A 14,189-nucleotide genomic window follows, 5' to 3' on the forward strand; every position below is an offset into this window, starting at 1 on the left:
TTATTTTGTAAGACAGAGCATATATTTAAAATACTGATGAAACACATGATGGCCAATAGGATGAGAGTTTTGTTTACACTTTGCTTCCATGGTGGAACCTGTTATGTAGTGCATGAGGGTTGAGAGACAGCTGAATGAGGAAGTTGTTGACTATTATTATGACACGAGAGCAAGTAGACAAAACACTGGGAGTATGATGACTGTTGAAAACTTTGAGCAATTTTGTGTTTTACCGAATAGACAACACAAACAACTGCTGAAGAGACAATAAAACCTTTATTCATGTACATCATGATAAACAAATTTGATCTGTACATAAATATTGCATTTCACCCAAATAATAATCCAAAAAAAGTATTCATTTAAAAAGGAACGAGTCTTAAACGTGATTTAAAAAAAGATGTGATGTGTCATTAAGAAGACTGAAAACAGTAAAAAGAAAAAACCTTTGAATAAATTGTAAAATCTGGAACTACTAGAAATTTAAAAAATAAATTCTCAGATGCATTAAAATCAACACCTGATAATCTGCATTAGGTTTTTAAAATATTTTGGTTGAAATGCATTCTTAGATTTCCTGTCTTTGAGTGCACATGAACTGTGCATAACAACGTGGGTGCAACAAAACTGCACACATTTCAGTCATCATTGAAGTCAGTGGAACAATAATCTATGTATAAGTCACAACAACAAGCTATAATAAGACATGATAAGGCCAACAGCAGCCTTAAACACAGAGTAGCAATTAACAGTCATTTACAAAGTCGTCTTCAAAATACCAAAAGCTGTTTCAAAGAGTAGCACCAACCTTATTCGATTTTGCTTTACTAAGTTGTGTAACTTTGGGGCTTTTGGCTACTCAAACGGTAGTTCCATTAGGCACTGTGTTAAAACCCTACTCAAAGTTAGTGACATCAGTAACATAAGTGAAAAGACATCAAGTACCTCAAGCAATTGCTTTAAAACAAAGCTGCAACAGTAGGCACCTTCACAAACTATAAACCCTATAATCAAACATATCTTTGGGAAAACAACCTTGAATATATTTTCACCTGTCAACCCCACCCCCCAACAAGTCAGCAACAGTTCTGAGAGTGGAATGCTGTCTAATACAATATCTAAAACTGACCTGAGTAACTAAAGCACTTGGAAGACAGGCAGCAAGATCATTACCATCTCACTGCACTATCGTGAGGCATTATTTGTGAATAAAAAATAGAATTCTCACAGAGACATCACATAACAGAACCACTTACAAGGTGATTGCCAATGTGAGCTATCTTGACAGGCTCACATACAAACTGGGCCACGTTCTTCTTTGCATACCTCGCAATGCTCTCCTTTACCTTTATAAAGTGCCAATATCAGCAATATTATAGCTTTAAGAAAGATGGTTTAGCTTATATACAGCGGACAAGCTGCGTCTGAGAACCACAAAAGTATTTACTACTAAGAAAAGGGTATGATTTAAAAGTATTCAAATACAGTGAGGTTTGTCCCCATCAGTCAGGCACTATGCTGGTCACACAGACAAGCTGCTATGTAGCAATGACAACAATGACATTGGTTAAAAGTGTGGTTACAGATTACGCCTTAATGTCAGAGCATCTCATACTTGCGATTGTTTGTAAACAATTGCAAGTATAAAAAGGTATATCAACACTGGCATGTATGTTTCAGTGCAAGTGTGTTCAAGCATCTTTTTCAACATGTGTGCTAGGAGTGCATTTAGGTGTAGACTGCGTGAGCGGCACTTAAACGTAGGTGTGTGTTAGCAATGTTCTAGCTGCCACTTGCTAAGTGTTCTTGACGCTCCACATCACTTTGGTAGATGTTGCTAAGTGAATGTGGTATAGAGGTAGCTGAGGGGGTTTCTCTTATGGGTGCTTTGAAAAGCAACACTCTTTAAACCTCAACACCAGAAGGCAGACCTCTGAATAATTGCAGTAATTTAAAAAGGCTGAAAGGGCAAAATTAACAGGATGGTGACAACAAGGTTTTGGAAAAGGTAGATAAAACAATCTTCTGTGACAATTTAGGATTTACTGTGCAGGTTAGAGGACAGAATGGAAAAAGCAGGAGGTTGTTTATAAAGCACCTCGTATTTGGGTGGGATGGTGTTTTCTGTTGTCTTCTCAGAAACTTTAGGCTTCATCATCCTCACTTTGGGATGGCTGGTACTGGGCAATGGGCTTCAATTTGGTGATGTGGCCGATACCTTTTGTCACGCCCTCTCTGAAGAGCACCTTAGCTCCCACCTTCAGGTATTCTGGGTGCTTGATGAACTTGAAGAGAACCACTGCTTTCTCCCCTGTCCTCAGCTCCTCCTGTAGCACAACAATGTATCATAACAAAAAGAAAAGACAGCATTACGAATATACCACATTAAATAATATCTTCAATGTAGCACACTGGGATATAACAATAACAGGTTTTAGAAGTAGAGGATGACTTCAGACAGGAACAGTTGTAGCTCTGTCGATGAACTAACCTTGCCATATACAGCTTCCACAGTTGCGGTCTGTCTCACATTGCCAATGTGCACAGTAACCTGGAAGCCCTTGTGGAAGGTCTTGGCATGGAAGAGCAGCACAATCTCAGCCTCAAACATCCAGCAGATAGTAGGATCCATCTCCAGACTAACCATCACCATGCCCTGTGAGTGAAAATCACACATAGATTAAAATTAAGTGTCTTACATGATAAAATGGATTTCTTTTTCTATTTTTTGCCAAATGAATAAGCGATAAAGTACCAAATCAAAAATTTATTTTCATGAAAATACAAGGAAACACACTTAATACCGAGATAGGCTAACAGTATATGTAGAAAGAGTATTCCTGAAAGAGTCACCTTGCGCAGTAGTGACCGGTCGAAGTCGCCCAGGGCGAGTGTGGCAGCCTGGCCGGCCCTCAGTACCCTGCATGCCGAGCGGTTCCTTTGGATGCTCCCAATGGTCAACTTGTGGAACTTGCCCGAGTCTGTGGGCCCTACAACAAGATCATCTCCTTCACGGCAAATACCACTGCGAATTCAAAGAGAAAAGTGGGTCAGGGAATGTAAATTGAATAGATAAACATAAATGAAGCATTGAAACTAGTTGTGGGACACGATTAAAAAATGAATCTAATTAATTAGAGGCTTTGTAATTATTTATTCGCGATTGCATATCAATCGACACATGGATTTTGATATATGACTTAATATATTATAAAAAGTAAAACAGTGCTTAGTACGGTAGGTTCAAGAAAAGTGGAAACCTAACATCGCAAAATATTTAGAATAATATCCTTGGCATAAAATTTACAGTTTAACATAGAGTGCTTTTTCTCCCATGTTTTCAAAAACACAGAAACAAAAATGATCCGTCAACTAATGACAGCCTCTCCTAGGAGCGTTGTCTGTGCTTACGTTAACTGCAACATGTTCAGCATTGGGGTGGGAGCAGAGGCTGAAGAGCTCCGTCTAGAGCAGGATTTTTACAAAGCCGTGCCCTCGTCCGTGTTTCCACTTGGTCGTTTCTAAAGCCCAGTTCAGACCAAAGATTTGCAATGCAGCTGTTTTCGAATGTAACAGGTGAAAGTTGCAGCGGTGTGAACTGACCCTTCTCGTTGTGAATCAAGCCAGCTGATGTCGCATTTTTTTCTTCATGTTTATAATTAACGCGTTAAAGTCCCAGCCCTAATTGAAACACACTGACCTGTACAGAGTACCTCCCACAACAGTCCCCACCTCTGGCACTGTGTAGATCTCATCCACCTGTAATGATGCACACTGATGTCAATCACATGAAAATCGCGTGTTTATTATTTAATTATTATTTATTTACACGGCACCAAAAAGTGTTTGTGCCAGATGATCCCTTGCATGCATTCATAAACTTCTTATCAGTCACACCTGAAACTCAGTTAGCTGTTGCATAAGTTCCTCCTGCTCCTTGCTGGTGCTGAGAGGAGGGATGATGTTGAAGAAGACCTTGAGCAAGTCTAGACTCTCCCCAGACACACTGGACAAGGTGAAGATGGGTGTGATGCTGCCAAGGAGAGAACAAGCACACCATCAGGACATTTACACCACTGGCTACTCTCTACTTTACACTCTTAACAAAACATTAAATTATGTATATGTAGTTGTTTCATACTTTGGTGACTGGGCGAACTGCTGTGCTGCTGTGACGGCATCATCCGTACTGCTTATGGCCATAGGCACCTTGTTGCAGCCCGGCTGCTTCAACACACGCTCCAACTGCCGCACCGTGCGCTCCACGGTGGCCCGAGTACAGAGGTCCACCTTACTGATGACGATGAAGATGGGTACCTTCAGAGCCAAAGCGAGTCCGAGATGCTCCCGTGTTGTACCAGCTGGAAAAGAGGGAAGGAGAAGAAGTAGGGACTAAGTTAGATCTAGTCAAAGGGTTTAACAACACTGAATCTACTCATTCAGGTGCACTTTGTGCGGTAAAACTTCAAATCATCAAATGTGCCTATCCATGCAAGTGCACAAACTTGTTCATTTTAGGTTTTATGCATGGTGTTCTTATACAGAAACATTTGCATGAAATGAACAGATCCATCAGATTCCACATCCTGGAGTTAAATGACAGTTGTGACCCAAGATAACACTGCTTATCTGCTGGCACTACATGTCACGAGTATACATATACACAAATAGTCTGAGGGTCACAAGAGCATGTACACAAGCAGATAAAGCCAGGTCATATTTACCATGCAGATGATTGTAATAACAGAGTTAAAATACCCATACCCCCTCATCAGCTGAGTAGTAGCATGTTTCCCTAGTTGTGTTATTTTTAGTGCATCCAAAGTAAAAGTGCACAGCCGTTTGGCTTTTTGGCTTGTCACAAATACGACCTAAGACGAGCCCTATGCATTACACAGATCCATTACCCTGTTTCATAATTAAAGCTGTTGCTCTTGAGTTGCAGACACTATGTCCTCTTTCCGTCTGTTGCATAGCTAAGATGATCCTCATTCTCGACCCCATTTCCCTCACCGTGCCATATTTTAGTACAGACACTCACAAAACGCCAGCAATGCCTACAGTCTGTTGTTCTACTCCTGCCAGTAGTCCACATGACTATTGTTGCAATGTTTTCTTTACCCCCAAAAAACAGCAAAACAATTTTTTTTCAAATTGTAAAATTTTGTAAAACAATTCAGTAGCTGAATAAAGTTAACCTAATTACTCCAGCAGGCTGTGTTAAAGTAACAAGTGTTGTCTCCAAGGGTCAGGTTTTATATGCATGTCTCCTTCCCATTTGCACGAATAAAATATACAGATTTCTCAATAACTTTATGTCATAAGAGTATTGCATACAAAAGCACAGAGACTCTTTACAGAAGGTCACAAGCTTTAACAGTGTGTACTTATCTGGACCCGCATGTGGTGCCTGTCAAAGCCATGTAACTGATCTAGCACAGTTGCCACCAAGAGATATGTCAGGATGGCCGAGCGGTCTAAGGCGCTGCGTTCAGGTCGCAGTCTCCCCTGGAGGCGTGGGTTCGAATCCCACTTCTGACAGTAACCTTTTTGTTAACATCAAATCTTGCAAAGCTGCCTAGCCTATCCCATTAGTTTCAGCTGCTTATGTTTCAAAATATGTCCTTCCTGGCCCTTGGTACCTAACAAGCTTCCTGCAATAAGTCTCACTTGCTGTTGTCATAAGACCTCAGGGTCAGTGAAAGTATATGGTGCACTTCTACAGAATCATTCAATAAAATCAGTTGCCAAAGACCCACTAAAGGTGGGGAAATGCAAAATAATTCCACGCTAATTTTTTTGGAGACTCTGCAAGGCATTGTGGGATTCCAGCTTACGCTACAGTAACCATCAATGTGAAAAAAGTGAGGGATAACTTTATGCTATGCGGGAGGAGCATGGAACTATTTGAGTAGTGGCTGATAGGGACGAGAAGGAGGGGTAAACCAGCGATGGTAGGAATGGTGGTCTGTTACATAAGGTCAGATATCATGTTTCCAAATCACAGCTGACCAAGTCCACTAAAACTGTACACAACCATAGGCTCTCAGACTGGTCTTGCAAGTGTCTATTACGAGGCTGTGTCCCTGTGACAAATCCACTTTGAGCTTGTCTTATCTGAATAGTAAAGCGACAAGAACGGGTGCACACAGAGAGACACCAGTGCATTTGAACTGAAATACAATGATGCCCAAGCATTTACAAAATCAATAGAAACGTCTAATGAATTAATACTCACCGATGCCAGTATTTGCACTGACGACCAGCATAGCGAAATCCGGACAGTAGCTGGTGAGGCCAAAGATGGTGGTCTTCAGGTACTTGTGGTGACCCGCCAGATCAATGAATGTGATCATTTTAGAGGCACTCTCACAAATCTCCTCTGCTGTTCGAGACTCGCTGTAATTCACAACCTAGGAAAAGAAGCAATCAAGCACCATGATCTAAATGACATTCCAGCATATTCCTGTTATTTATTCAAGTATTGGTCGGACTAGATATCTGTCACGAACATTACTTAATATTACATTGTATGAAACTTTCTTTCCTTTTATATCACTATTGCCAAACCCATCTTGCCTGTCCTATTAGAACATCTCAATAAGGTATCACTGTGATATCCATAACGTAATGTATTTAACTCGTGCTGCTATTTAGAACAAATGATGTGGGGGGATTTACAACCAGGCTACACATTATTTATTCTCTGACGTTGGATCTTGACTCACCTCTCCTTTACTATTGAAGCCAAGGATCTCAAAGCTGATGCTTGAAGTGCGTCCAGTCTGGATCTCGTGTAGATGTCTGAAGAGGTTGAGCCGCGCTCTCCCTCGCCCATTGTCCAGCTCACCCTGTGTCAAAACACCCAACAGAGTGGACTTGCCCGAGTCCACATTACCCAGTACAGCTACTCGCAGATCCAAGAACTGCAGGAAAAACACAACAAATAAGCAGGGATTTAAAAAAAAAGATCAACAACCAAAAAGCAACATGCCTTCACAATAGCTCTACTAACCTGCTGGTCATCTGGCACCTTGCGAATGAGAACTTCAGCAATCTTACGAGGAACATCAGAGTCATAGTCCACCTCTCTTTCTCTGAGAACAGCGATGTCAGCTCCAACTCTGTTAGAACAATTGTATTGTTTGTAATAGCATTTCATTTTTATTTTAAAAGTAAGTAAGAATGGGATATCCTAACTTACTTCTCTGCCAGCTTATGTAGCGTCTTCAATGATGTCCTCATATCTTCCTCTGATAGTCCCACCAGCATGCCATTATCCTCAACACCTATTTGATAGACAGCTTCGCCTCGACCCTCTTGCAGTCGCCATTTCATTTGAGTAGCCAGGTGCTCAAAGCGGTATTGTGTGGGGTTCACCAGCTTAAGCTAGACAAGGGAAAGGCTATGAAATTAGTGCTGAATTGGATTGTGGAAAGTTAAAAAAGTCTAGTGCAAATTATTAGCAATACCAAGGATTACTGTAGGCCTGGGGCAATGTTGTATGTTGTTGTAGCAGGGGAAGCAGCTGTTCAGAAACTAAAAATGATCTTGCTAATCCGTTGTAGTGTTGGTTTTTCCTTGCAAACCATGTTAGACTGCACTTATGTATTCTGACATATGACCTACATATAGCTGACATTTTATTGTAATGGTGATCGACATATCTATAACCTCCGCACTCTTGTCATGGAGAGGCTGACTATGAACTGTTCATTGTTGTTACAGTGTTATATGATGCAACTTTGAATAAAATAAAAACACATTTTAAACACATCATGGCCCTTGCATGACATCTTATTATTTGCTTACCTTGTACTCTATGTTTCCCTCTTCAGCCTAGAGACGGAGAGAAACAAAGAGAGACAGACAGGACAGGAACAACAGCTGTCAGACTGTAGAGAAGTGAGACAACAGGCTATTGATTTGTTAAAAGACACAAAGAAAAGCAATCTGACTGAATGAGCAGTCAGTGCTCTACTGTGAATAGGTTGTCACTGAGAGCTATACAAACTAACTGCTTAGCTAGCCTTAATACATAACCACTTAATGTGTTATTAGACAAAGACCACACAAGTAAATGTCAATATACATTTAAAGGTTAACTAGTCAATTTTCCTACAAGTGGGACAAATATCCCACATATATATACTAACACTGGTCACTGCAGGACAGTGGGGCTGGTTACATACTGGATATTAGCTGAGAGAACAACTGAAGCCATGTTCAGGCATGTCCCATTAACATTAAGAGTTTATGACCATAGTGCTGTGAGGATACTGTTTCAGCAAGTGCTAAGTAATGATGGTAAAATAATGGTCATGTTAACTGAGTGAGATTAAGTTGAAAACAGTTAAAAAAGAGATATAAGAAGATTATTCTTACAAGGTACAGGCATTTTGATTATCATTGTTTATTTACTTATTTGGATTGCAATGTATTCCTTCTTAGTTTCCCCTTTTTTGTTCTATTTTATTTACTTATTTTTGGTTGATTGATTTCTAAATTCTGATTTTATATTTTGGATACAAAAATATATCAAAACAATTAAAACAATTTCTCCCTGGGATTATTTAAGTATTTCTGATTCTGATTAAATGAAAAACATGTCAAATGAAGTTTAACCATAGAAATTAAGTTTTAATTTCTGAGTTTAACGTTATAGGTAACTAACAGCATACGACCGCAGCACTATTTGGTGCCTGTGTATAATAACCTATGATAATAGCAGTCCTGCTGAGTGGACGGTGATAGTAACATGCCCGCCCCCTGCTAGATATTTACAAACACAGCTGTTCCTCTTCTGCTATGGCTAACAAAAATACTAGCCCACTAAAGCAAGTAGCTTTTTAACTAGTCACACAATTATCTTACCACTGTTGAACGACAAAATGTCAAGTCGCTAATGTATATATCTATAACTATCTAATTCATTGTCCTTTCGGTTACCGACTAGCTACGTGTCACTAACATCGCCACAGCACTGGTTCAAAGCAAGGGCAGGAAAGCTAAAGTTAACCCAATTAAAACTCTCCGGTTTCACACAAATGCATACACAGACTCATTTAAGTCCACCTTGTTATTAGCAGACTTCGATATGGGTCGTAAATAACTTAGCTTCGCTTCGCTAGCGTTTGTGCGCGTAATTTCAGCCTTACCTCCGGAGGTAGATGCGGGGTGTTATTGCTTGGTTTGAAGTTGCGAGCGAATCGAGCCTTGGCTTTCTTGTTGTTCTTTATACAAGCTTTCTTGGGGGCTACCCCATAGCCATTTCCCGACTTGACGTTGGAAGCAGCACCGTGAGATCCACTGCCATTTCCTGAGCCAAATAACTCCGATACCCGCGCATCCATCGGCTACTTTGGGACCTATAACTTGTTAGCTTACCACTGCCTGGAATCAAACTATGCTATAGGTAATGTAATAAAACTCGACCCGGGCATGCAGGTGATGGTATTTGAGTGGAATTACCCTGCCAGTGGTAGCTTACAGCCCCCCAAGATAAAAACAAAGCACCGACCGCCCCCCAAACTCTTCAAACCGAACAATAACAGCAGCGTCCGACTGTGGAGTTCAGTTTACTGTGTGCTTACGTCAGTCCTGAATGTCAAGGGATGTACCTGTTTTGCACTACTGGACAGCGCGGTTGGGCGGTGCTAGTTGTTTTCTCACTAGCACGCGATGGTATGTAGGTTTACACCCCGCCCGCCTCGCTACCTAGGTCCTAACAGCGTACACACACACTTTTACAGAGCTTTGCATCAGACGAAGAAGGAAATAATTACATACTTGTTCATGACAGGTTGCACCATAGACTGCATGGGTTGCACACAAAAGATGATGCCACAAGATCAAAACATGTGCAATCAACTTAGACATGTTATATAACTAATTTGACCTACAGGTTCATCCAGATGATTTACTTCTTCAGTTGTGTCGAATATTCAATAACGTCGTAAGAATTATATTCACGGCTAAAAACTCAACACAGAAAAAAAAAAATACAATGATACAAATCATGATTTATTTTCCTAAAGGTTTTGCTTCATTATTTCACCAACAGAATATAGCCTATGTTCACAGTGTCATCAGTTTGATGTGGCAGCACTTTCTGTAGATCATACACCCTCAGGCTGAAAGCCATATTCCTCAACGTTGAGTTTAGGTTGGCTTATGCACCGATGTTATACATCTTGACAATTATCATGTTGTCTGTCATACAGCATTACAGAAGAGTAAAATTTCCCACATGACTGACATTCTTATTGCCAGACTGCCATTTTGTCACCTGGCAAAAACAACCATTAAAACAAAGAGACTTTGTTGGTGCAATTTTGGAGACCATAGCTAGGAATGCCATCAGCCTGATGGCATCAGGTGTACCATACTAATTTGGAGAACAAAGACTAACATAGTTTGTTTTTAAAACTATTTGAAAGCAGGTCTGACTGGATATTGTTCCATTAGTCTGTTTTACCATTTCCTGATTGTGTAGATTGGTATTTGAGAAGGTCACTGGTTTGGTTAAATTTGTTTTACACATTTGTTTTGCAAATTACTTGTCTAGATTTTATCTGGAACCAGTGGTCACCAGCAATCTTACATTAGTCCTGCATTACATTTGCTCCTCCTGTTTATGTACTTAAAGATATAATGGAGATATCATAGACTATATTTAGATCAACTAGTAGTGTATTTCACAACATTATCACCTCCTTTGCAGAGTGATTTTGTTCAACTGTGTTTTATTATATCATTTAGCTGACTAGACAAATAACTAAATAACTCAACTCAACATTTTCTAAACTAATTTTAGATTAGTTGCACTTTTTCTGAAGATTGGCTTTAAATTTTACCTCTAGTTACATATGATACCTTAAGTTATCATACTGCTTATAGGACATTTTAGTCTGTCCAAAAATATAACACTTAATCAATGGACTTGCTTTTTCACAGAACTCAAGACAAAATTCCCATGAAGCAGCCACAGGCTGCTTGTTCCTGCAAAGAGACTGAGATTTGGGAAAAGTCAGCCAACTCCCTGTAGGAAATGAATACTTTCACAGTGTGGCATTTCTGAAACTCAACACTGATTGGTCCGGCAACCTATGATGTAGGGGCTCAGCCCATTCAGTTCTGGCTGAGAGAACTGTTTTGGGATTTTTACAGACTTAAGTTCCTTCAGAAGTCCATTTTCACATCTGCATACACACACAGCACTCTCTTGGTTCTGCTCTTTCGGTCAGCATGAGATATCCACTGGTGATTCTGCTTTGTGTGGGACTTCTGCCCCAGACTGTGAGGGCCGCCCATATGGATAAACTTTCAGACAACAAGATTTGTGGAGATGCAGAATGCTCACGTAAGTCAGAGCATTAAAAAAAAGCATGAAACCTGGATTTAAATCAAATAATAAAATGCATGTACTTAATAACTTTTTAAAAAATATATTTTTTAGTCTATATATACCTTTCATATCTTGTTTTCTGTGCTTCGTTAGATGTGCTTTCCATGGCCACAGCCTTGGATGACTTCATAGCTCCTGACTGCAGATTCATCAACATCAAGAAGGGTCAGATGGTCTATGTGTATTCTAAACTCGTACCAGAGGAGGGCGCTGGAGTCTTCTGGTCTGGAAGTGTATGTGAATATTTGTTCCGTCTTATTTATTAGCAGTGCAGTTTACACTCAAGTTACAAATGCAGAGCAGGGAATGCAGCAGCTGTGACAAACAAATAAGAACTTTGTAGCCTTTTTGAGAAGAACAATATGTCAAAAAAGACAATTGTGTAAATATTCAGTTCCATTGTAGCTGAAATGAACAAGGTTAAATGTACTGAATAAAGCAATGTGCTGCATATTTATTTGTTTGAGAGGCCTTTTTATTTTCACTGGCAGGTTTACAGTGAGCGGTATGTGGACCAGATGGGCATCATTGGATACTTCCCTGCAACTATGGTGAAGGAGACACGGAAGTTTACAGAAAACACAGTTACTATTCCCACAAGTGTGAGTATTTTTTGTCTTTTATAATATACATAACAGAATACTTTGATTTTCTGTTTAAAAGAAGGTGGTTGTCAACAACGATCTCACGCTATTTCATTTTGTTTTGCCTATTTTTTTCAGAACATGGACTTCTACTGCTATTAAGTCATGGCAGTCTGAAGCCTCTTTCTGAAGTGTTACTTTTAACAACTCTAGCTTTCATAAAGGACCTCTCGAGCCAGCGTGTCAGAACATGTCCCATTATATCCTTTGGTGTTGTTTCCAACTGGAACGAAAACCTGGACACTCCAAAGCCCCAGTCTGACACCTGTCTTGCTTAATCTTATCAAAACACTTTGTTCAATAAACCCCTTTTCATGTTATCCAAAATGTTGATTATTTGAAAAGATAATTTGTTTTCCAGAATGCTCTATGATTTATTCTAAAGCAGCAGGGAGAGTCTGCCGCGTATCTATATAAAGGTGCCTGACCTATATATATATATATATATATATATATATATATATATATATATATATATATATATAGGTCAGGGGAACGACAGGGCCAGTCAATGTCATCAATGCCTTCGTCATCCAAGAACTGCCTACACATTTGTACGTACACAGCATAAGGTCTGACAATTGCTCTGAGGTTTTCATCCCAGGATCTACAGCAGTCAGGGTACCATTGGTTATGAAATGGAGGTCTGTGTGGCCCTCCAATGATATGCCTCCCCAGACTATCACTGACCTACTGCCAAACCGGTCATGCTGGATGATGTTACAGGCAGCATAACATTCACCACAACGTATCCAGACTCATTCACACCTGTCACATATGCTCAGTGTGAACCTGCTCTCATCTATGAAGAGAACTGGGCGCCAATGGCGGACGAGACAATTATTGCAAATGCCAATTCAGCTGCATGGTGCTGGGCTGTGAGCATAGGTCCCGCTAGAAGATATCAGACCCTCATGCCACCGTAATGGAGTCTGTAGCAGTTTTGTCAGAAACATGCACACCTCTAGCCGTTGGAGGTCATTTTGTAGGGCTTTGGCAGTGCTCCTCTTTTTCCTCCTCACACAAAGAAGCAGTTACCGGTCCTGCTGCTGGGTTGATGCCCTACTAGGGCCATTTGCAGCTTTACTCGTGTTACAGTTGGTCTCCTGGTATCTCCTTCATGCTCCTGGGACTGTGCTGGGAGACCATGAAGGGATAACTGAACGGGCCTATGGGGCACAGGCCCTGGGGCCCATAAGGTTAGGGGCCCATTAAGTCAAAAGCCCTGACTCAAAATGATCCAAAAGAGATGCTATTTTTTTAATTATACACAAAACAAAGAAAATTACCACAAAAAGACAAAAAAATTACTATAGGAATGAAAAACAACTACAGCGAGATGCTAAATGACTGAAAATAAAAAAGTACAGTTTGTAAAAATGTCTAAAAATAGATGCAAAACCACCTTAAAAAGATGCAAAATGACTAAAAATAGATGCAAAACAGACTGGGGGGTCTTTTACAGGCTGTGCCCAGAGGGCCCATTGTCTCATATGTCCATATGGGAGACACAACAAACCTTCTTGCAACCGCACATATGGATGTGCCATACAGGAGGAGCTGGACTACCTGTGATACCTGATTGGGCTGCAGGTCCTCATGCTACCAGTAGTGACAGGGACACTAGCAGAACACAAAACCTCAGAAGAATAATTCAGGAAGGATGAGTTGGGGTTGTCTCAGCAGTGCACCTGTAATCACTTTAATTTGCATGTAAGCAGGTTAAATTGATTCACAAGCACTTGTGCATCCTAAATGGGCAGATTGAAGTTGAAGTTTAACTGACTTGGTGTTATACTGTGACGATTAGGTGTTCCCTTCATTTTTGGTCTGGATCTATTGTTGATGTATTCGGTTTGACCACACAGCAGCAATAATTTAGCAGTTTTTTTAGACTGATGCACTTTAAGTTTTGCTAAAAGCTCGGTTAGATGTTGTCACGTTGCTTTGAAATGTATCAAAGTGCCCCATGCCAGACCTCCTTAAAAGTGCACAAAGCCGCAAACTGCCACTTAGGGTAATATGTCCTTAGTAGCTTTGCTTTTATTTACTTCATGGTAAATTTATTTTAAAGTGTAACAGACATTAATTATGTAAGTGTTATTTCATACGTACCATCCCTCTCAATTTGGTCTTTC

The 14,189-nt window shown here is 40.2% G+C and overlaps 2 protein-coding genes across 2 annotated transcripts; one reads left to right on the top strand and one right to left on the bottom strand.

The window, feature by feature from the left end:
* Nucleotides 1-257: 257 nt before the first annotated feature.
* On the bottom strand, nucleotides 258-9,553 carry gtpbp2a (GTP binding protein 2a). Its single transcript, XM_083923424.1, has 12 exons — nucleotides 9,159-9,553; nucleotides 7,813-7,839; nucleotides 7,205-7,389; nucleotides 7,016-7,124; nucleotides 6,729-6,926; nucleotides 6,239-6,413; nucleotides 4,142-4,361; nucleotides 3,898-4,033; nucleotides 3,701-3,759; nucleotides 2,854-3,025; nucleotides 2,492-2,656; nucleotides 258-2,327 (listed from the first exon to the last, which is right to left on the bottom strand). The coding sequence occupies exons 1-12, from the start codon at nucleotides 9,351-9,353 to the stop codon at nucleotides 2,145-2,147; spliced, it is 1,824 nt and encodes a 607-aa protein (XP_083779550.1). The 5' UTR covers nucleotides 9,354-9,553; the 3' UTR covers nucleotides 258-2,144.
* Nucleotides 9,554-11,172: 1,619 nt separating this feature from the next.
* Nucleotides 11,173-12,372, top strand: LOC310954048 (otoraplin-like). The gene is made up of 4 exons (XM_083923344.1): nucleotides 11,173-11,362; nucleotides 11,501-11,640; nucleotides 11,899-12,009; nucleotides 12,130-12,372. The coding sequence occupies exons 1-4, from the start codon at nucleotides 11,248-11,250 to the stop codon at nucleotides 12,151-12,153; spliced, it is 390 nt and encodes a 129-aa protein (XP_083779470.1). The 5' UTR covers nucleotides 11,173-11,247; the 3' UTR covers nucleotides 12,154-12,372.
* Nucleotides 12,373-14,189: the final 1,817 nt, after the last annotated feature.

Source organism: Echiichthys vipera (genome assembly GCF_963691815.1).
Source record: "Echiichthys vipera genome assembly, chromosome: 11".
NCBI lineage: Eukaryota > Metazoa > Chordata > Actinopteri > Perciformes > Trachinidae > Echiichthys > Echiichthys vipera.